General features: G+C 32.6%; 1 protein-coding gene across 1 annotated transcript; it reads left to right on the top strand.

Moving 5' to 3' along the window:
* The first annotated feature begins 15,518 nt into the window (after window positions 1–15,518).
* LOC127122012 (cucumisin) lies at window positions 15,519–17,735 on the top strand. The gene is made up of 7 exons (XM_051052428.1): window positions 15,519–15,525; window positions 15,618–15,858; window positions 16,060–16,585; window positions 17,172–17,251; window positions 17,338–17,426; window positions 17,523–17,632; window positions 17,730–17,735. Exons 1-7 carry the CDS (start codon window positions 15,519–15,521, stop codon window positions 17,733–17,735), a joined length of 1,059 nt encoding a protein of 352 aa, XP_050908385.1.
* The last annotated feature ends 5,831 nt before the right edge of the window (window positions 17,736–23,566 follow it).

The raw sequence follows: 23,566 nt of genomic DNA, 5'->3' as shown, positions 1-23,566 counted from the left end.
TCGCCACCTCTGGGCGTACTCTTTGAACGTTTCCTTATCCTTCTGGGACATGGCTCTTAGCTGATCCCGATCGGGAGCCATATCCACATTGTATTTGTACTGCTTGACGAAGGCTTCGCCAAGGTCGTTGAAGGAACGGATGTTCGCATTGTCCAAACTCATATACCAACGCAGTGCAACACCGGACAGACTGTCCTGAAAATAATGGATGAGTAGCTGATCATTATCCGTTTGAGTTGACATTTTCCTGGCGTACATGACCAGGTGGCTGAGAGGGCAGGTGTTCCCCTTGTATTTCTCAAAGTCTGGGACCTTAAATTTCACCGGAATTTTGACACCGGGAACCAAACAAAGCTCGACAGCAGATTTTCCAAACAAATCCTTTCCTCGAAGGGTCTTCAATTCCTTGCGGAGTTCAAGAAATTAGTCATTCATCGCGTCCATCTTCTCATGAACATCTGGGCCCTCAGACGACTCAGAATGATAGATGGCGTCGTCTACCCTAGGAACGGTATGCACGACAGGAAGAGGAACAGCAAGGACCGCGCTAGATGCCGGCATCGAAGCAAACGTTGGAGTAGGAATCTCGGGTATAAAATTGGGAGGCATCCCCCACGGAAACCCGGGTGGCATGGCTGTTGGCACAAAATGGGCACTGGCAGCTGGCACAGTTGAGGAAACAATCTCAGAGATGATTGTCGTCTGGGGAGGAGTTGAAGGCGTCGAAGACGACTGGCTCTGAGCAGCCAAAAACGATTCCATCAAAGCACTCAGTCTGACAACTTCCTCCTTGAGTTCACGGTTCTCTTGCTCTAGGTGATCCATCAATCTCGAAGAGTTGGCTCTGGTGTAGTACCGGTGAGTCAGCTTGTCTTCAAAATAAATGAAGAGCAAACAGAGTTAGACCACAGGACTGGAGGCTGAAATGATGCATGAAATGCTTGTGCATATGATTTTTTTTTATTTCAGAGGAACTCTTAGGGTTTTATTTGCAAACTTTGACATATTAAGCATTTTATCGCATATAGAAAATATCTCATCAATTATATAAAGAGAAAGAAGTACATCATTGTCAATCATATTACAAGAGAAAAGGAAAATAATCAACCTATGGATCCCTAGAAGCTCGGGACACCGGAAGATAAGTTGCACGAAGCTTCTTCACTTCTCTCTCATAGGCTGCTTCCATATTCGCTTTCTCTTTGGCTAATCTGTCATACCTCATTTTCCAGAACTTAGAAGACTGAGGAAGTAGAGAAGTCCATGCACCGCCAGGATCGTCAATGACCTGATGCTCGAGGAACTCAATCAGAGCATCCTTCTCCTTGATCTGCTGAAGCAACTCTTCCCTTTCACGGATCCAGGCACATGAAAGGTCTTCGTGTCTCAACTCCTCTACTCCTTGATTAGGGAGGGTTGAAGGCCCAGCCACAATCAAAGGTGTAGGTCTCGGATAATCATAAGGCATGAGATACTCAGATGCTCTCTTCCTTACCCAAGCAGTGTACGGCTCCAAAGCAATGCAATTCTTATGACCCAACTCGCTCTTGCCTTTCTTATGAACCTTGCGCCAAGCGCGAACCATTCTGCCCTTCAAGCCTTGGGGATCTTTACCCTCCTGAAAGAACACACCTTCTAACAGAATGTTATTAGGTTTATCCTTTAGGGGGAACCCAAGCTGACGACGTGCTAACACAGGGTTGTAGTTAATCCCACCACATGTACCAAGAAGAGGCACATTCGAGAATTCACCATAAGAGTCAATGATCTGCACTCCATCATATACACGATTATACCAAAATATATCATCATTAGTGACAGACATAAGCCTCGTAGACCACCGTAGACATCCTTTGTTCTCCTTGAAGGCGATCGTCTGAGGTAAGTGAGAAATAAACCACTTATACAACAGAGGCAAACAACACACAATAGCGCCACCACCCTTTGCATTCCTCAGATGCAAAGAGAAATAGGTATCACCCAACAGAGTCGGAACGGGATTAAGAGCAGAGAAGATCCTAATAGCGTTCACATCCACAAATTTGTCGATGTTGGGGAACAATACCAATCCATAGATAAGAAGCACGAATATGGCCTCAAAGGCATCCTCACTCATGGCCTTCCCATAAACAGTAGCTTGAGCGATGAGGAACTCAGAAGGGAGACCTTGAATTCCACCTTTGGTAGTCATATGAGCTTTAACCAAGGATTCATCTATGTGCAATATGTCAGCTATCTCTTGAGAAGTAGGAATACTCTCCAAGCCACTGAACGACAACTGATCCAGAATAGGTATACCCACCAGATAAGCATACTCCTCAAGGGTAAGCAATAGCTGAAAGTGTGGAAAAGTGAAGCAGCGATACAGAGGATCATAGAACTGCACCAAAGTACCCATCAACCCTTCATCAACCTGAGTAGTCAGAAGAGGCAGAAGCTTCCTGAAACGAGCTTTGAAACCCAAGGGATCTAATACATAGGATGTCAGATTCGTTAACTCTTTCAGATCGGGCTGTCTGAAGCTGTACTTCTTTGTATGCCTTTTTTGTCTTTCCATATCTGAAAATTTTGCAAATAAACCCCTTAAGTTCCTTGAAAATTTTCCTTTTTTGATGATATGGATGTTGATGAATGCATGAATGCATGAATGCAGGAATCACACTCAAGGATCAAGCAAAGCACACCAGACAAAGGGCATCGGATGGCTCATATTATCCTTAATATCAATCATCCATTTTGGTGGATTATGGTTTGCACCTTATCGACACCCAAGTTCCATTGATATTAACGATATATGAACGGCTCAACCATCCTTAATATCAATCATCCATTTTGGTGGATTATGGTTTACACCTTATCAACACCCAAGTCCCATTGATATTAAGGATGTGTGAACGGATCAACCATGAATCACGGGTTTGTTGCGAGTCACGAGCATGGAGTCTCGGTTAAGAACCACCCAAAGGAGTGTACTAGGGTTTAAACCTGCCGAACATGTTCTACCAGAGGTTCCCATAGTCATCATCCCATCTTTCGAATATTATCGGAGGAACGAATACTCGTATTCCAAAAATATTCTCAAGAGGGACTCTTATGAGTGTAGTATCGCGTAACAATCGTATCAGATATTACATCTGAACGACCTCCGCACTACGTCCTAAAAATAGGCCAAGATGGGCTTGGTAAACTAAGGTCCTTGGCTTCTATGGTACATATTGGAAAGAGTAATGTCTAACCACAAATGACTTGTGTGACATTATTGATCCCAACATGACCCCCACCAAGTGAATGGACTCGCAAGTCAACTAGCTAAGGAATAACTCCACACAAGTCGACGAGACTATGCCATTCTCCTATCCTAAGGTGCACTCGAGTTCGGGTATAGAACTCATCTTACAAATATCACCAAAGCATGCAAACAATTGATATATCAAGCAATTCAATCATTACAAACAATACAGTAATCCTAAATTGCACAAAAATATGTCATAAACAATATATTACAACAATTGTGAAAAGTTGGCAAACCCACTAGGAAGATGTGTCCCTAGTAGAGTCGCCACTTTTCTGTAGCGGTGTATTCATCACCATTGGAAATATTAACTAGATCCAAGGTAAATCATACAAAGTCGAGTCGCCGCCGCACTTCTATTTATCCAAAGGAATGGCTAGAAAGCGAACAAAAGCCTAAAAAGTTTTACAAACAAAACTAGTAAAAGAAGGTCAGAGATCTGGGTAAGGTGGTTGGTTATGTCATGGGAAGGTGTTAGGCACCCACAACATCCTAGGTACTCCTAGGGAGCCCTTTTCACAACTTGTTGCAAAGGTTATTGTTTATGAAATATTTATTGTGCAAACATGATTGAAGAGATGAGAAAAGAATGTGCAAGTTAGTTATTTTTGTGTTTGGATGGATAAACCCATTGCCTACGTACCCTCTCATGAAAGATAAGGATCAAAACCCCATAGTTCGGGTAACAAATTTCAAAACAATGAGTGGATTGATTTTAGAACAAAAGCCTTAAGGTCTTTCATTATCAAAGGGAGGACACTCAACCTGAACCAACCACAAGTCCACCATGTGAGAACAACTTCAACATGCTAGTGAGGGGTTAACCCTATAATAAGCAGGGAAGTCTTACAATTCAATCACTAAGGACAAAAGGTGAGATTTACATCAACCACTAAGATAATTCAGATCTATGGCTAATGCATGAAAATTTTGATTAAGAAGTGGACAAGGGCCACAAAAGACAATTGAGTGGGTTGAATTATCCAATTAGAAGTATTCACAAACATGTCAAAGTTGACTTAAAGTTCAATTCAAAATGAGTATTATGAAAAGAAAGTTTGAAAATCAAAGGCATAAGGCCTAGGTTTCTAATGTTGAAAACAAATGAAATGTTTGCACAAAAGTTTTCTGGTTTGGGTTAAGGATGAAGATATGGATCAAGGTTAAGCATGCAAGAGGTGAGGGCTAAGGAACAAAGCCACAAACAGGAGTTCCTTTCTCAAGATCATAGAAATGATCCAAGTAAGTTCCTTTGGAATTAGGCAACACAAGGTAAAAGCAATAAGCAAGACTCATAAGAGAACAGCAAAAAACTGGAAACGGAATGCCAATCAATGGACTTACATCCAACTCCAAAACAAACAGGAAACAGAAAGCCAATCAATGGTCTTACATCTAACTCCACCAAACAAACAGGAAACAGAAAGCCAATCAATGGTCTTACATCTAACTCCACAAAACAAACAGGAAACAGAAAGCCAATCAATGGACTTACATCTAACTCCTCAAACAAACAAACATGCATGAAAAGCAAACACATGAAAAATTCACAAGTAAGCAAACAAGCAATCAAGCATCACACTCTTTATACAAACAAGAGGCTCAGACAAAAGTTGGGCTTTAGTCAAGAGGGGTCATATCAACCTCGACAAACAAGCCAAAACTGTAAGGGTGTTCTGAAGCTCTTAACCACTAACATTGAGAGTTAGGGTGAAGCTGATGGAAGGAAATGAGGATGAGACCTCATGCTCTTAACCCTGGCCTGGGTGAGCTTATGATAAAGAAAGTGTTGGGATCCAGAATGAGGGACCCTATTCCACTTGACTGACTCTATACAAAATCTTGGGTGTTTATTCAAGAGCATCAGCACGTAGTGCGAGCATAATGAAAGACTCACGGAATAACAGGGGATTGATTGTTAATCCCTTCTATCTGTCAATTGCCTCTTCACTTAGGAGGACTTATCAAGTAACATGCCTCACTTGGAGGTCTTTAGCACAAATGTAAACAATCACAATCATTGCCTCTTAAGGAGGACTTCAGCCAAATGCCTGCCAAAAAGGCGACAGGACTTCCAGACTACATGGAGTAAGAGAGTGGTTACCTAAGTGGTATATCAACCACAAACCAAAGCAAAGCTCAAGCAAGAGCTAAAAGCGACTAATGTACCTGTACAAAAGCCAAATAGTTAATATTGCATTCAGAAAACCAAACAGACAACGGTGGAATCATCCAACAATTATACACAATGTAAGTCATAAGTGCAAGCACTCAAGTGAGTTCATCACATCAATGGACCTACAACACAACAAGAGTTAGTAATCAAAGCAAATGGCATCTCAAGTAATGAGACCAAACCAACCATTAGTGTTAAATACCTGAAACACAAAACACAATTGGTGAGTACAAACCACTAGTACAAAGACTAGGGTCAAAGGCAAGTCAAATGACCAAAACAGAAGTCAATATTTCACATGAAGCACATTCAATCAGACAAGAAAGAGTCCTCAAAAGGACCAAAACGAATTCATAAGGCAAATGCATCAAATGATCAATGTAAAGCAAAGGCAAGCAAAGGTGCACAAAATGGACAATCAAATTAGAAAATCCAAATCAAAAGAGAAAAGCATCCAATGATCATGAGATTTTTTATGTAAGCTTATCATGTTAAGAATGAACATCATGCAAAAAATTAAGTCCAGAAGAGCTCAAATGATATGCAAATGAAAATGCATAAATGCAATATCAAATATGTGACACAAATTGTCACACCATATGTTCATGTGTCCAAAACAGTGATGGCATATGATAAAAATCTCAAACCAAAGCTCAAACATCAAATCACATGTTAGGATAAAGCATGTCAAATTTCAATTCCATTGGATAAACCATGAGCATTTCACAAACAAATGAGTGCAACGTAGCAATATGGCATCATGTTCAATCAACAATTCCCAATTAAAAATCCAGCGTCCAACAATTCATGAAATTAATGCTAAAAAATACTAGACATCAAAACAAGAATGTGAAAAAAAGTTTGGATCAATTTGGACATGTCTTCTATTTTTTATGATTTTTAGAAGTTGAATGAACAAAATGAAATAAAATGAAAATCATGTGGAAAATGAAATGTGAATGAAAATCAGAAAGTACATAAGGCCAGGTTCGAACTCATGCCAGCCAGGTTAAAGAGCGCTCAAGTGAGAAATCAGAAAACATGCGCCAGTGAAGAATCGAACTCATGTGTTGACGGTTCAAGGTGCGCTCAATTGGAATTTTAAAACAAAATGCACAAGCGAAGGTTCGAACCCGCGTGTGGACGGTCACAAAGCGAAAGAAACGATGCGTTTAAGACAGAAACCCTAGGCCAAAACTAGAAGGCGGCACACGGTGGTTTCACCGTCTTCTCCGACCGTGTACACGACGGAGCAACAAGAATTTTTTCCAGAATTTTGCAAACCATACACCGTTAGAACCGTCTTGCAACGTAGATCACAGATATCATATCAAATCAACCTAAAACCTCATGAATCAAGCAGATCGAAGGAAAACATTTTGAACAACCAAACTTTAAATCATCATATCTTGATCAATATCCATCCATTTCAAAATCTAATTATATCAACATCATCAGCACAACAAGATCTATCTAATCATGGCAAGAAATTGAAGAAAAGAGATGACGAATTTTTCACCTACTTGAGATGCAGTTCTTCAAATTCACGTGTTCAAGCCTCCAAAACGTCCAGATCTTCTTCCTCAATCCTCTAATGAAGCTTTATGCACAAAGAAGCAATTGAAAATCCTCAAATCAAGCTCAATTTCAGAACTCCATCTTCATGTTCAAGCTTTGGATCTGCACGATTCTGGACTGAATTGGTCAAAGTAATGGTTGATTCTTGCTCCAAACTACACAAGGATCATGAATCTACAAAGAAACTTAGTGTTTGTGTGACGAATTTTGAGATTCGATGAGAGAGAAAATTGGGAGGGAAATGAAATTTTTTATCCAAATTTTGTTATTCTTTTCAATTATGATTAAGATTTGGCTTATATATGATGTGTTAATGATGCTGTAATCAAGATTAGGCAATGGTTAATTGAAAGTTAGAGAGATGTGAGGTGTTTTGCAAATTGGCAAGTGTGATGTAGCATGAGCAATGTGCACGTGAACAGTGCCATGTAAGGTGCAAATCCACTTAAAATCATTCAATAAACAACATTGGATTGGTATTAGGCTTGTATGATCCACCAAATTCAAATTATCAAATTTCCCTCCAAAATGCACTTGTATGAACACTTGATCATGTGAGCTTCTTTCATGCAAGGCAATGATTCATTTTGGAATCTCTTGGTCACAAGGAGCATTTTGCAAAAAGAGTGGTTCAATTTGGAGTTTGGAATCAAAAGTTATGGCATTTTGAACTTCCATGTATACTATGTGATCATTTGGCCATTACTTCTCAACCATTCATCAGATGATCATGATATAGGACTTTTTGAAAAGAGGAGAGAAAGATCTTCAACTTTCATGTCCACCAAAAATCCATTTGAAGCTTCTTTGATTTTGGAAAGTCAAGTTGAATGTGAACCAAAAACTTGCCATTTTTGGAAACTTGAAATTACAGGTCACTTTCCATTTTTGGAAACTTTTGCTTTGACTTCAAAATCTTCAAGATAGATGTTTGACATGATGAATAGGCCTTGTATGAACATGATTAGGATGAAGAAATTCCATTCCTCAACTCATAGCCCTCAATTGACTGCACATTTGACTTGTATGGTCCTCAGATGACCTGAATATGCCTTGATGAACTTGGGCCTCTACCACATGGTAAATTTGCTTCAAAATGAAACCCTAGCTCATATAAGCTCTTTAGAATGATCAAATGGTCCTCATCTCAAGGAAATGCCTCATCTTGTACACATAGGATCCACTTGATATGCTTGACCTGTTGACTGCTTAAGTTGCAAGTAACACAGGTTAATGACATATTTTTGTGCATTTTAGTTAGCAAACAAATGAGAAAAGAAATGATATACAATGCAAACATGCTTGGTGATCACGAATCACTCACAAAGAGATCCCAACCACAGGGGAAGGAAGTCAAAATGCTCAATGATCCTTGAGGCTTATGCAATGCAATGTTATGATGCCATGAGGGATCTTAGGGTCAAAATTTGGGGTCTTACACTAGCCTTAGGATATTGAGATATCATAGGTCCATGACATGAATGCATAAATAAGGGGAATGAGATGAAGAGGGAGGGGACATGGATCAAACTCAAATTGGACAAAGGAGGACTTTTACTAAGTTAAGATCATTCATTCATTTTGGAAGATGGAATGTACATTCCATCAATCCTCTAAATCCAATGATCTTAACCTAACCAAGTCAGATCAACCTTGACCAAGGCCCAACAACAGAAGTCAAACTTACAAAGTCAATTAAAATGGTTCTACACAATTAATTTGGCATTTAAACAATTAAAAATATTAAAAATAATGCATTAAATTAAATATGGTTGGTCAATTTCCTAAAACCTAATCAAAACACCAAAGAAATGGCCATCAGATTTATCATAGGTCAAACAAATTCAAAGGACCTTGGATAAAAATTTTCAGAATTTTTGGAAAGTTAAAAGTATTTTTAAACAATTAAAAATATTCACAAAATCAATTAAATCATGAAAAATATTAATAATGATCCAAAAAATAATTTTTATTCAAAAATGAAAGAGGATTTTATTTAAAATATTTTGGTGAAACTCTCATATTTTTTGGATAAATATTAAAATTAATATGAATTAATGAAAATTAAAGAAATAAAAATAAAAATCAGATAATCAAAAAAACGTGGACCACTTGATCTGCCTCATTAATTGAGGTGGAAGATCAAGTGGTGGAGAGAGTGAGTTCCATGGTACGCTAGAGTCAAATGTCCATACGCCTGGTAATCATAATGTACGCTCCTGATTAAAACATTTCAAACTCATTTAATGGCTCCGAACACTTCCAGCGCATCGCCGGAGCCAAAGGCCGGTCATCTTCTCTGATGACCCTGGCCGGACTGGTTCAATCATCACCATATCATAAATTAAAAAAGAGTAGATGATCTTAAAGATAAAATGGCGTAAATCACGAATATCACCTCAATTTTAACTAACTCCAAATATATATAGAGATACGTGGAGTTGAATTTTGAGGGGTGTCAACTGAGTTGCTTCGATTTGACCTCAAAGCAACTCAATCTTCTTGCCTACATTAGTAGGACTTCAGACAACCAAAGATCCAAGAGAATTGATGAGAATTGAGAGAGAATCTAAGAGAAGAAAAATCTGGAAAAATACCTTCAATGCTGTGCAGAAATGGATCTCTCTTGCTTCAATTAGTGCTTGATCTTGCTTATGGAGCTTGTGGAAGTGGCTTAAGAGTAATTCAAAGCTTTGGATCCTGGAGTTTTTGAATCTCCAAACAGTGAGATTCAAACTCAAATTTCAGTTGAAATTTCTCAGGTTTTCCTTTGAATTGAGAGGGTTTGGATGATTGGGGGCAAAGATGGCGCGCAAGGTCCTTTGAATTGAGGCATTGGACGTCTATCTATAGCAATGAGTAGTGTTATTTTCATACTTGAAAATTCTCCAAATTTGGTAATGCAATGCATATGCTTGCATGGGCTTGTGCAGGCCCATGAAGCAATCCATTTAGGTCCACAATCAACAGAAATAAGGTCTGCATGAGGCTTGAATGGCAAGGCAAAGTTGTTTGAACATTGGAAGCATGAATCTTGCCAATTGATACAAGCCTGTTTAAGCCATGCGCAACCCTATCAAACTATTTCCAAAATAAATGAATTAGGACTCTTTGGAAACCTTAGATCAAGAGGAACAACTTGAGGTGGAAGTTTGGAACTTTTAACATGTCAAAATATTTTCTAAGTGTCAAGCCACATATTCAATTATTCCACCTTGCTTAACTTCTTATGTGAGCTCCAAATGATAAAAGTGTTTTCATAAAAGTTGTAGGTCTTTCAAAAACCATAAAAATGGTCACCAGTTTAAAATCATTTGGATTTAGGATGAGTGATTTATGCACTTTTGAGGTTGAGGAAAATCACTTGTTCAATGGAATTGGTCCAAAATGACACATAATGTATCCTCATATCACATGCTCATAAATGTTGATTTAGCTCTCACTCCAAACATAAAAATTAAAGTAGACATATTTAATTTGATTGTGAAACTTGGAAATATTTCATATCATAAAAATTGAGCAAGTTATTATCTTGGAAAGTTGACTTTCAAATTAGGGTTTAGACAAAATGACCTATAGTGTTTCAACATAGAAAATGATTTTACAAGCAAAATTAGCCCTAGACCTAAACATGAAAGTTATTTGGAATGTCATTTAGAATAATGTTTCTCTTGGAATCATTTTCATATGATGAAAATTATAGGAGATAGGATCTAGGGAGACCCAGTTTAGATCAGATGTTTTTATCTGACCAACCACCATCAACCATCTTGCTAACTTGCAATTCTCTTAACTTTTTTGGCTAATGGTAGATCATATATGCATAAGATGATGAATTTTTAAGTGTCCCTTGAGAAATTTGATCAATTGGTGAGGAAACATGTTGAAGAAGTTACTCAAGATACCCAGATGAACTAGGGTTTCCAAGGCAAACCAACTCCAAACTCTTGAAGAATGCTTGATCAAAATAACATGTAGAGATCATGGGGACTCTTATATGATGCCTAGAACCATTATGGATCATTCCTTGGTTGAGCTTTTGGCAATGAGGGTCTTAAACCCTATATGTGAACTTGATAGATCAATGGTGATCATGCCATACCTACAAAAGAGTTAGGCAAATGCAAAGACATATTTTTAGTATTTTGGTTAGTGAAGATGATAATATAAAAGTATGATACAATCACATGGTGCTTGGTGATATCTCCCAACACAAACCCAATGAAAAAGGGGTAAGGAGGATGCCAAGGTATGATCCCAAGGCTAATGCATATGATGAGATTGCATGAGGGATCTTAGGGTCAAAATTGGGGTCTTACACCATGTTAGTAGAATCTGAACCAGTTAGTGTTGAAGAAGCGCTCAAGAAGAAGGTATGGTTGAAGGCCATGAAAGAAGAACTTGAAGTTATAGAAAGAAACAAGACTTGGGAGTTGACTAAGCTTCCAAAGGACAAGAAAGCCATCAACGCCAGATGGGTTTTCAAGGTGAGCTGAAGCCAGATGAATCAATTGGAAAACATAAAGCAAGGTTAGTGGCAAAAGGTTTTCTATAGAAACTTGAGTTAGACTACTTTGAGGTGTTTTCTCCTGTAGCGAGACATGAGACAAGTGGACTGGTGATTGCGATAGTTGCTAACAAAAATTTGCCTCTGATGAATTTAGATGTGAAATCTATGTTTCTGAACGGTCCATTGCAAGAAGAAGTATACATGTCACAACCTCTTGGATTTGTGAAAAAGAATCAGAAAGGGCTGGTGTACATGTTACATAAAATGTTGTATGGACTGAAACAAGCTCCTAGAACCTGGAACTTGAAAATTGATTCATTTTTCAAGCTCCAATGATTCAGAAAGTGTGAGATGGAATATGGCATTTATATTTAGCATACTTCTGAAGGCAATATGATTTTGGTGTCTCTCTATGTTGATGATATATTGCTGACAAGAAGCTGTTCAAAAGAGATAATGAAGTTAAGGAAGGTGTTGATGAATGAGTTTGAGATAACTGATCTAGAAAATATGACATATTTTCTAGGGGATAAAGATTGTGTAATATGAGAAAGGTATAATTTTGCATCAGCTGAAGTATGAATTTGAGATTCTAAAGAGATTTGAGCTACTTCATTGTAAGATTGCGATATAACCTTCAGAGACAAATCACAAGTTGGAATTATTAGTAGGTTCATGAGTAAACCAAAGTGATCTCATTACCAAGATCCTGTTATGATTCTAAGGTATATTAAGGGGACTCTGAAGTATGGAATTTTGTTCCCTTATGGCGAAAAGGCTAATTCACAACAGATGTGTTACTCAGACTCTGTTTGGTATGGAGACAAAGTTGATAGAAGAAGTACTTATGGATATTTGTGTAAGTATCTGAGAGGTCCTATTTCTTGGTGTTCCAAGAAGAAATCAGTTATTGCTTTGTCAACTTGTGAAGCTGAATACATTGCAGGTATTGTGGCTGCATGTCAAGCTGTTTGACTTCTGAATTTATTGCAGGATCTGAAGATCAAAGTAGACAAGCCTCTGAAGTTGATGATTGATAACAAGTCTGCAATCATTCTTGCCAAGAACCTAGTGCTGCATGGGAGAAGCAAGCATATTGAGACTAAATATCATTTTATGAGAAGCAACTGACATATGTTCTGACAAAAGCGAACGAGACTAATCAATTTCTCTACTTGAGGGATTAAATTGGTGTTGTTAGTTTTGATTAGTTTAATATGAATTAAGGGATAATGTTAGAAGTAATTCATATTAAGTAGCAGTAGTATTAGTTTTGTTAATCTTAACCTAGCTAGTTTAGGTTAACATTTTGCCTACGTGGATTTATTGTTTGTGTATATAAACAAGTGTAGTTGTCAATAGTGACATGCGTAACTATTTACGGTAATCATTTTGAAGACTAGTGGAAGTTTGTTATTTCAAGTCTCTCTTCTTCTATCTTCAGCTTGTTCATCTTGTGCACCAACAATAGTTATAGATATATTTATTTGACCTTTTATTATTCAAAATAAATTTATAATTTTAATAAAACATATATTTATAAAAATAAGGACTAATGTATTTAAAATTTTCTATAAAATATAATTTTAAATGAAAAAAAATGTGAATGTAGTTTTTAATTAAAGATAAAGAGCCTTATATTTTTTATAGTATAAATTTACATAAAACTTTGCTTCCACAAACTAAAATTTCTGACTTTATTGATTATAGGCCCCTGTTTAAATAAAAATATAGTATTTAGAGATAATGAAAAACAGTTATTTTCTATTAAAAGATAATCTAATAATAAAAAAATAGTATCTACCAAATGGAACTCAAATAACACTAACAAGTATGAAACGTACGTCATCCTAAAAGAACACATTAATTAGGTGTTGTTCATTAACACCTATCAGCAAACATAATAATTGGAAATATACAACTTACCAACATGACTTAACAATTTGTCAAAAAAAGTTGGATGGTTTGTAAACCATAATTAGTCAGATAAATATCCAAGTAAATTGCCACACAGAAAATCAAGAGACTTAGGGCCTGTTTGAATTGATTTTCAAAAACTGTATTTTAGTTCTCAAAAATTATAAAACTAAAAATTTGTTTGATAATACTTTTCTATCATAGAGTTTTCAAAATTAATTTTAGTATTGTGTTTTTAAAAACTAAAAAGTGAAAACATCTTTTAGATGTTTTTCTTTCCTATTTGGTGTTTCAAAAAATATTCTAATTTTTATTAATGGCATTACTGTAAATATGTTAAACTTTTTATTTTTTATTTTATTTTTGCAAGTTTGTGAATTTTTTTAATACTGCATTACAATAACAATATTCTGTGTTTTTCTAATTTTGTTTAACATATTTGTGAGTTTTTTTACTGTATCATACGTTTTATCCATTTTTAATCTTAGAAAAAAATCCACTATAGTATAGAACTCTCTCAATTGATTATTTTTAATCAAAAGTAAAATTTATAAAAATATATTTAAATTGATAAAGTTTATCTTTTTTAATATAGTCCATATTTGATGACTCATGAAAACTATTATATCTTTTATTTGGCATTATTTATTTAAAGTCTTAATTATATTTAAATTTTCTTTTAGATCCCTTAATTTTTATTGGTTCCATGTTGCTCTGTTATATTAAATACCAAATACTTTAGTACTTTAATTTTTATTTTGATATTTTATTTATTTTAAAAATTACTGTAGATTCTAAAATAAATTAAATAACATTGATCTGAATGTTATAAAAAAATTAAATTAATTATAAATAAATATATTATATATGAGTTTTGCTAAGATAGAGCCATTTAATTTTTAACGAGTATATATATATATATTCAAATGATTAATAAAATATTAAAATAGAAAATCATAAATATTCAGATTGTTTATTAACTTATCTTATCCGATTGATAAAATTATATATAGCTTTGATTTGTATTAGAGTTATTTTACTATAAAACTTAAAAGATTAGATTTTAAGATCTTTAAGATATTCATTTTTAAAAAAAATTAGAAACCAAAAACAATTTCTCCAAACAAGTTTTTAAGTTTTTAATTTTTAAAAACGATTTTTAAAAACGGAACTACGAAACAGATTTTATTCCATTAATTTTTTTAAAAACAATTTTTTAAAATTGATTTATAAAATCATTTTTAAAAATAGAAAATCAAAACTCAATCAAACGAGCCCTTAGTCTTAAGGAAAAGTAAATTGAAAAGAACAAAAGTAAATTGTCCTTTAGTCATATAAAGAATAAAAATTAAAGTAAATTGCCACACAGAAAATCAAGAGACATTGAAAAGAACAAAAGTAAATTGAAAAGAACAAAAGTAAATTGTCCTTTAGTCATATAAAGAATAAAAATTAAGTCATGTTCTTTAGTGAGATGTGCCAATAAACATACAAAAAAGTCTAGCGCCATTATGAATAAAAAGTCTAGCTCCATACTCATCTTCGGTGTATATTATCTCCGCACGTGACTATCCATTTATACTTTAGATACTATCTACAATAATCATGGCACCCCCTCTGAACCTGTGATAGTATGTTGGTCTGTAGTGTTCAATCAGGTAGTTTGCTTGTTTCCATAAAATTGGGTTAAAATAGTAACAGGCTAGTATAACAAATGAATAATGGTAGCAAGCTAGGATCATTACATTTAGTTGTTAAATTTGATCTCCCTATTTAATAAATTTAATTTTTATTTTGATAAAAGCATACATTTATCTTTTTTATACATGCATGAGAGATTTTATAAATTTAATCGAACTACACAATTTATTTAATACTAATACAAATTGAAATTTTTGCATTTCTTTAATGTTCTATTGAAAAGAATAACTAAGCTCTACATTTTTTAAAGTTGGGGATCTTTGAACTTCCACTTCTCTTCAAAATGATTAGCGTAAATAGTTACACATATCACTATTGACAACTCCATTGAAGAAGCCAACAAAATGGCTGGTATGTGATTTTTTTTTCTTTCTATTACAACATTAGTTGACACCATTTTGAATGTTTAAAAATTTATTAACCATTATAAATTTGTAATATAGGGCTCGAAGGAGTGGTGTCTGTTTTACTTAATCAAAAGAGACACATCCTTACCACCAAGTCATGGGACTTTATTGGTCTAACACAATATGCTGAAAGAGAAAATTATAAAAGTGATATTATTCTGGGGGTTATTGTTACTGGAATTTGGCCGGAATCTTCTAGTTTCAATAATGAAGGTTTCGGTCCTCTACCGACCAAATGGAATGGCAGTTGTATTGCTTCAAATTTTTCTTGCAATAGGTATTTGACTTCCTTATGTTATTGTTGATAAAAAAAGCTTCCTTTATATCATCAGGAAATTAAACTTTAAACATCTTCATCTTCACCCACAAGCAATATCACAAATTGGTATTTCAATATGATTTATAGTACCTTATTATATAGAGATGAAACACAATCAAACAAATAAAAATATTAATATAAGTTAACATGTTTTTGTAGAAAAATCATTGGAGCCAAGTATTATTTATCTAGTTCTAATGAACCCTTGAGCCAAGTAGATTTTGAATCTCCAAGAGATTCAAAGGGACATGGAACTCATACATCATCAACCGCAGCCGGGAACCCAGTTATCATGGCAAGCATGCTAGGACTTGCACAAGGAACGACAAGAGGTGTAGTCCCGTCTGCACGCATTGCTGTATACAAAGTATGCTGGTCAACTGGGTGCTTTGATGAAAGTATTCTTGCCGCATTTGATGATGCAATTCTTGATGGGGTTGATATATTATCAGTATCACTTGGATATGATTCAGCAGACAACAATAATCATTATAAGGATGCAATTTCTATTGGAGCATTCCATGCAATGCGTGATGGAGTGCTTACGGTAGTGGCAGGAGGGAACTTAGGTCCACACCCTGCATCCTTACATAATCTTGCACCATGGACAATTATTATTAGTGCAAGCACGATAGATAGAAAATTTATCACCAAGGTCAAATTAGGAGACAATACAACATATGAGGTAAATTCATACACTATAGCATGACAATACAACATATGAGGTAAATAGATTTACCTCATATGTTGTATTGTCTCCTAATTTGACCTTGGTGATAAATTTTCTATCTATCGTGCTTGCACCAACAACAACCGTCCATCCAACCATGTACCATCTCTCTTTCTCTTTTCTTTTTTCTTTAAGTGGCCTACATAACCGTTATAATATTTGTTGACAAAATGTGAAAATAAATTTTACAATACATTTTCTTAATTATGAAAAAAAAAATTTAATGTGATAGTGATAGTGAATATGAGATAGAAGAATGTTATTTATGGTTGTGTGAATTAATTAAAATTTTCCACTTTAACATTTGTTGTTGTCAGTATTAGCTTTACAATTAAGGGCATAATGGTTCGTATCCTTTTGTACCTCCTTAGTCTTATGCTACATACGATGCTTTTGATTAAATGTTATTCACCATGTCAACAAAAACACCTAAAGAGAAGTTGTTATCAGTTTTTCATATTTATGTTTTTAATAGTTTAATTTAGTTGAAAAAAGTATAATTTTTTATCTTTATCATAAACCTATTGAATTAAAAATGCAGATTTATATTGTCATAACTGGACCTTATTTCGAAAATATAATGCGTCAATACATTGAATTGATACATCAAGCTGCTAATAGGTGGCTTAATTGTTACGGTAAATTCTTATTTACCCAACACAAAAATTTGAAGACTTTTTAACTTATTTTTTTTCCTACAATTTTAGACTCGGCAGTAGAGTTTGTTATCGACTATCACTCGAAGATTTTGAATGGATTTGTCGTAAAGCTGACCAGAAAAGAATCAAAAAGAATGGTGGGTCTCTTTACACTTTAATTTTTTCTATTGAAAAAGTACTCATCATTTTTTAAATATTTATAATATTGTTAACTATGAATTATTGTGATGCAGAACTTGAAGGAGTTGTGTGTCTTCTTGCCGATACAAAGAGATACTCTCTCGTTACTCGAGATGATGAGATTTCGTTGGCTTGGAAAGAGAATTTAAGTTACATATTTTATGTAATTTTAATTATGCACTTTTATATTATTATAGAATAAATAGTATACTTTTTGTTAAAGTAAAAATAAAATTAACAATATATTTATATCATTCTAGTTGTAAATGTTATTCGACTTCTAAATTAAAATGTTAGAACTCACAAAATTTAAATTAGTGAGTTAAATGTTAAATTTTTTATAAGCAAAACTAGTAAAATACACATGTTCCCGCACGGATAAATTTATTTTGGTATTGTAGAAATAATATATTGAGATATATCGGTAAAAAAACACATTTATTCTAAATGGAGAATGTATAATAAAAAATAATTATATGAAAAAATTTCAATTATAAATTTGTAATATGATTACAAAAAATATAATTTATTTTTGATAAGGGATATCAATTATCCAAAATAAAAAGAAACAAATAGTTGAAAATATAGCATCTATTTTAACCAATTGTTATAGTATTTCAAAAGTTAAAATTTCAAACATCAATCTTCAAAATAAACTCAATGATTTAGCTTGTAAAATGAAAAAAATAGTAGTATTAGATAACAATATATATGAGGTATTAAGAGAAGTGTGTGAAAACAGGAAAGTGCGTGCGTGCGCGCGCCAATTCCATTATGGCGGGTGGTGTATTTTAAAAATGGACGAAATATTTTCAGGATGGTTTGAAAGATAAAACTGTGTGTTTTATTTTTAGTTAATTTTATAGAATGTTTTTGTTTAATGTACTAATGGGTCGAATATCTTTTGTACTCCTTTAATATATTTCTTCCATCTTATTTATAAAAAAAATATCTTCTATTATTTGTTGATAAACCTACTATTTTTCATTTCATTTAGGTTTGCTTCTAAATTGTGACTATTCAAGGTTTGACAATGAGTTATTTATAATGATAAAGTATTGGATCAAACATTGACACAAGTTCAACCATCAGGATATATAAGATAAAAGTACTCTAACTGAAATGTTTGGAAAATGTGTCTAGCCGGATGACAAATATGCAACATACTTTTTAATTTTCATGTCTCAACGCAACCACTTATTTCTTTCTCTCACTAGCTAAGTAGATCCCGAGCCATTTTTTTATTCATTCTAAATTATACATCATATAAGAATTCTTTTTTCCTCAACTTTATTTCTTTTATATTCAATTTTTCCTATATATTTTAAATTATCCATGTTTAAAAAAAACAATTCAAAGTCATAGAGAACTAAAAATATAATCGGTGCTTGCATTCTACATTCAGAGAAAACTAGGGTGAATTGACATTTAATTAGTGTGACTTCTTTAAGAATCAAAGGACACATCAATTCCTCTAAATAGTTTTGTCTAAAGTCTTATTATATATAATAAACTTATATTAGCATTTTTGTTTCAATAGAAAGAAAAAATTTCACACACCTGCCATTTTATTGGCTTCTTCTTTTGTAAGGTTGGCTACAAAACGGCTAAAACTCTTCTTGTAGTATTGAAGTATAGTTTTTGGCTCTTCACCGCTGAAATTCAAACATAAATATTGATATAATAAATAAAGTAATTATTAACATTTCTATACATTTTTTATTGACACGATATAACAATATTTTTTGTGACCAATTTGTGTCCTTTGTAGATAGTTTAGTCGTTACATAAATGCCTAAGATTAGGTAAAAGAAATGAAATATGTCTTGTAAACTTTAAAATTAATTATACAACCATGTCTAAAAGAAAAACTTTAAAAGAATAATGTAAAAAATTAAATTATATGTTAGAATTTAAGAAATCCATACAAGAGAACAATATTAATACAACACCCATCTAAGTGTGCTTCAAATAAATAAATTTAAATATGCAGAAATTCAAAATATTAAATCATTTTACTTGGAAATTAAAATTTCAATAGTAGATAAAAAAATAAATATAAATCCTTAGCTAAAAGGGTAAAATAAATAGCATATTTTAAGGTTATTCGTAGATATAATACATGGCAAGTCATAGAATATGACTTTAGTTTTTAAATTTGTACTTGAATTTAAAAATTCTTATACAAAAATATAATGTTGAATTCAATATAAATATATACCTTTTTGTAACTTGTTGAAGCAGATTTTTATACTGAAGCAATAAAAATGTTTCATTGTTTCTAGTATTGCCAGTATATATAATATAAGTCTGCATTATTGATAGGATATATTTGTTAAAAACAGAAAGATAGTAAATTCAATAAGGATAGGTTAGATATATTTACCTTTTCTTCGGAAAAATATGAATATGAATGATATTTCACTAGAAGTGAAATTAGAGAAACAATGAGAACAAAAATGATAATAGAAGACCTTCCCTTCATGATATACTTTAATGGATAGAAATAGAAGGAGGGTTTAGTATATGGAGGGGGAGAGGGTGAAATACATATATATAGAGGGGGAGAGGAAATGTTGCCATAGCTATCCTATTTTTTTAATATCTTTTTACTAAAATGTTCTTCCCGATTTTCTTATTTATTTTTTTTCTCAATTTTTTATTATTTGTTTAAGATTTATCTAAAATGTAATTGGTAAATATTATATATTTATAATATATTTATTTTTCATTATATATTTACCCATAACCAGTAATTTGTATGAAACATAAATTATTGATCAATATAATTTTTATTTAATATTTTTTTACTAAAGTAGTCTTCTCAATTTTTTAATTTTTCTATACAAGATTTTATTATTTATTTTATATTTATCTAAAATGAATTTTTATAAAATTAGGACACCAAAGACATTATGTCACATTTATATATATATATATATATATATATATATATATATATATATATATATATATATATATATATATATATATATATATATATATATATATATATATATATATATATATATATATATATATATATATATATATATATATATATATATATATATATATATATATATATATATATATATATATATATATAGTCACATGTGAATAAGATACTAGTATGTGTCCATATATGGTCAAACACAATACATATTTTTTATTGAAAAAAGTTTAATTGTTATTCAAACAAAATATTGTTTATTTTAAAAATTAATATATAATTTTGAATCCTAATAGAATTTTGTTTGAAATTTGAATATACTAATCAATAATTATTTTTTATAAAATTTGTATTAACTTAATTTTTGTAAAATATTGCATTATAAATAATATTTAATTAATTCATAACAGAAAAATATAACAAATAATTAAATGAATAAAAGATAGTTTTAGAATATAAATGATTGCGTCTTAAATCCAATGGTTATTATGTTCCTGCAAATATGACTGCAACTGCCCATAATTTTAATTAATAAGCTTTGTTGGTGATATATTTTTTTAATCTTAATTAAAAAAAAAAGTAGTTTACGTGACTCATATGACTTTTCCTTTATGCACTGCATTATTGTACGAGAAAGAGACTAACTTAAGGAAAAGTCAAGCTTTTGTTATTGTGTTTCTATATATAGAAAGGAATATTCAAACACAACACCCATCTCAGTGTGCTTCAAATAACCAAATTTAAATATGCAGAAATTTAAAATATTAAATAATTTACATGGAAATTAAAATTTCAATAGTAGATAAAAAAATAAATATAAATCCTTAGTTAAAAGGGTAAAATAAATAGGTTATTTGTAGATATAATACATGGCAAGTCATAGAAGATGACTTTAGTTTTTAAATTTGTTACACTTTAATTTAAAAATTTTGATACAAAAATATAATGTTGAACTCAATATAAATATATACCTTTTTGTATTGATGCAATAAAGATATTTCATTATTTCTAGTATTGCCAGTATATATAATATAAGTCTGTATTATTGATAGGATATATTTGTTAAAAACAGAAAGATAGAAGCCATATAAATTACATATAAAGGATAAGTTAGGTATATTTACCTTTTCTTCGGAAAAAGATGAACGATATTTCACTAGAAGTGAAATAAGACAAACAATAAGAATGAAAATGATAATAGAAGACCTGCCCTTCATGATAAAATTTAATGTAAGGAATTAGAAGGAGGGTTTAGTATATGGAGGAGGAGAGGGAATGAGAAGAACGGTTTAGTATATGGAAGGGGAGAGGGTGAAATGCAATATATATATATAGGGTGAGAGGAAATGTTGTCATAGGTAATTCTAAGCATAGTTCTAAAAAAATAAATATAAATCCTTAGCTAAAAGGGTAAAATAAAGATCATATTTTAAGGTTACTTGTAGGTATAATACATGGCAAGTCATAGAAGATGATTTTAGTTTTTAAATATGTTACACTTGAATCTAAAAATTCTGATACAAAAATATAATCTTTTCATCTAAGAATTCAATATAAATATATATCTTTTTGTAACTTGTTGAAGCAGATTTTTGTAGTGAAGCAATAAAGATGTTTCATTGTTTCTAGTATTGCCCGTATATATAATATAAGTTTGCATTATGGATAAAATATATTTGTGAAAAACAGAAAGATAGAAGCCATATAAATTTAATAAGGATAAGTTAGGTATATATATATTTTCTTCGTCGAGTGATATTTCACTAAAAGTGAAATAATACAAACAATGAGAACCAAAATGCCAAAAGAATACCGGTCTTTCATGATAGAATTAAGGTAACATAAAATTCTTTTTATACAACTTTATCTTTCATACATAATACCATAATGAAAGTGTTGTATTATTAAGCGCTAAGTAATGTCGTCAATAGAAATTAAAAATATATTATTTTCTTTTTAACTAAAGAATCATGATTTATTCATTACCAATATCAAATAGTACTAAGTTTAGAATTACAATTAACATCTAACTTATACTTTTCTCTTTATACTTATTGTGTAAGGCTCTAATAAAATCCCATCGAGTCTTACATCACAATATTTATGAATATTTTAAAAAAATGAGTAATTTTTTCAGCACAGAAGATTTATTTGAATAGTAGTCGATTATAGACTTTGGTGCCAAGTTGTGAAGATTGTAGGAAAAAAAATTCACTGCACATCAGGTCACAAAAACAAAGATAAATGTCTAAATTGAATAAAGTTTCTTTTATAAGTAAATTCAATAAGAATGAGTATTAAGGCTACTCAATCTTGAGTATAAAGGAAATCAAAGTGAAATACACTAGACAAAACAACTATGAAACAAAATAGGGTTCCAAATTAGATTCCCATTCTCCCACAAGTATGTCATAGAATACTTAAACGTATCTTGGTATCCCTCCGAATAAATCTGTTTAATACACATAACAATGTCCATGTTATCTAAGAGCTTGCCCATAAAAAAATGGAAATCCGACAAAACCACAAAACCTAATAGACAAAAGGGCAACATGCGGGAAGGGAAAGAAGTCTCTTCGAAATCAAAAAGAAAACCCAACAAAGCATATACTTTTTCCCATACCTTCAAGATTATTCTGCAGGTTAAGAATAAATGTGATTCGTCTTCATAGTCATTGAAGTAGATAGGGCAGACTAAGTTATGTGCTCCATGAATAATGTCCTTCTTTTCCAATTTAAAGTTTCGTTGGAATCCGGTCATATCAACCTCGACAAACAAGCCAAAACTGTAAGGGTGTTCTGAAGCTCTTAACCACTAACATTGAGAGTTAGGGTGAAGCTGATGGAAGGAAATGAGGATGAGACTTCATGCTCTTAACCCTGGCCTGGGTGAGCTTATGATAAAGAAAGTGTGGGGATCCAGAATGAGGGACCCTATTCCACTTGACTGACTCCATACAAAATCTTGGGTGTTTATTCAAGAGCATCAGCACGTAGTGCGAGCATAATGAAAGACTCACGGAATAACAGGGGATTGATTGCTAATCCCTTCTATCTGTCAATTGCCTCTTCACTTAGGAGGACTTATCAAGTAACATGCCTCACTTGGAGGTCTTTAGCACAAATGTAAACAATCACAATCAT

Source organism: Lathyrus oleraceus, chromosome 2 (assembly GCF_024323335.1).
Source record: "Lathyrus oleraceus cultivar Zhongwan6 chromosome 2, CAAS_Psat_ZW6_1.0, whole genome shotgun sequence".
Classification (NCBI taxonomy): Eukaryota; Viridiplantae; Streptophyta; class Magnoliopsida; order Fabales; family Fabaceae; genus Lathyrus; species Lathyrus oleraceus.
This window is presented reverse-complemented; position numbering and strand designations above follow the sequence as displayed.

Coding starts and splice junctions, on each gene's coding strand:
- LOC127122012 (XM_051052428.1), top strand. Junction 17,252..17,337: donor ATACATCAAGCTGCTAATAG/GTGGCTTAATTG, acceptor CTACAATTTTAG/ACTCGGCAGTAGAGTTTGTT. Junction 17,427..17,522: donor GAAAAGAATCAAAAAGAATG/GTGGGTCTCTTT, acceptor ATTGTGATGCAG/AACTTGAAGGAGTTGTGTGT.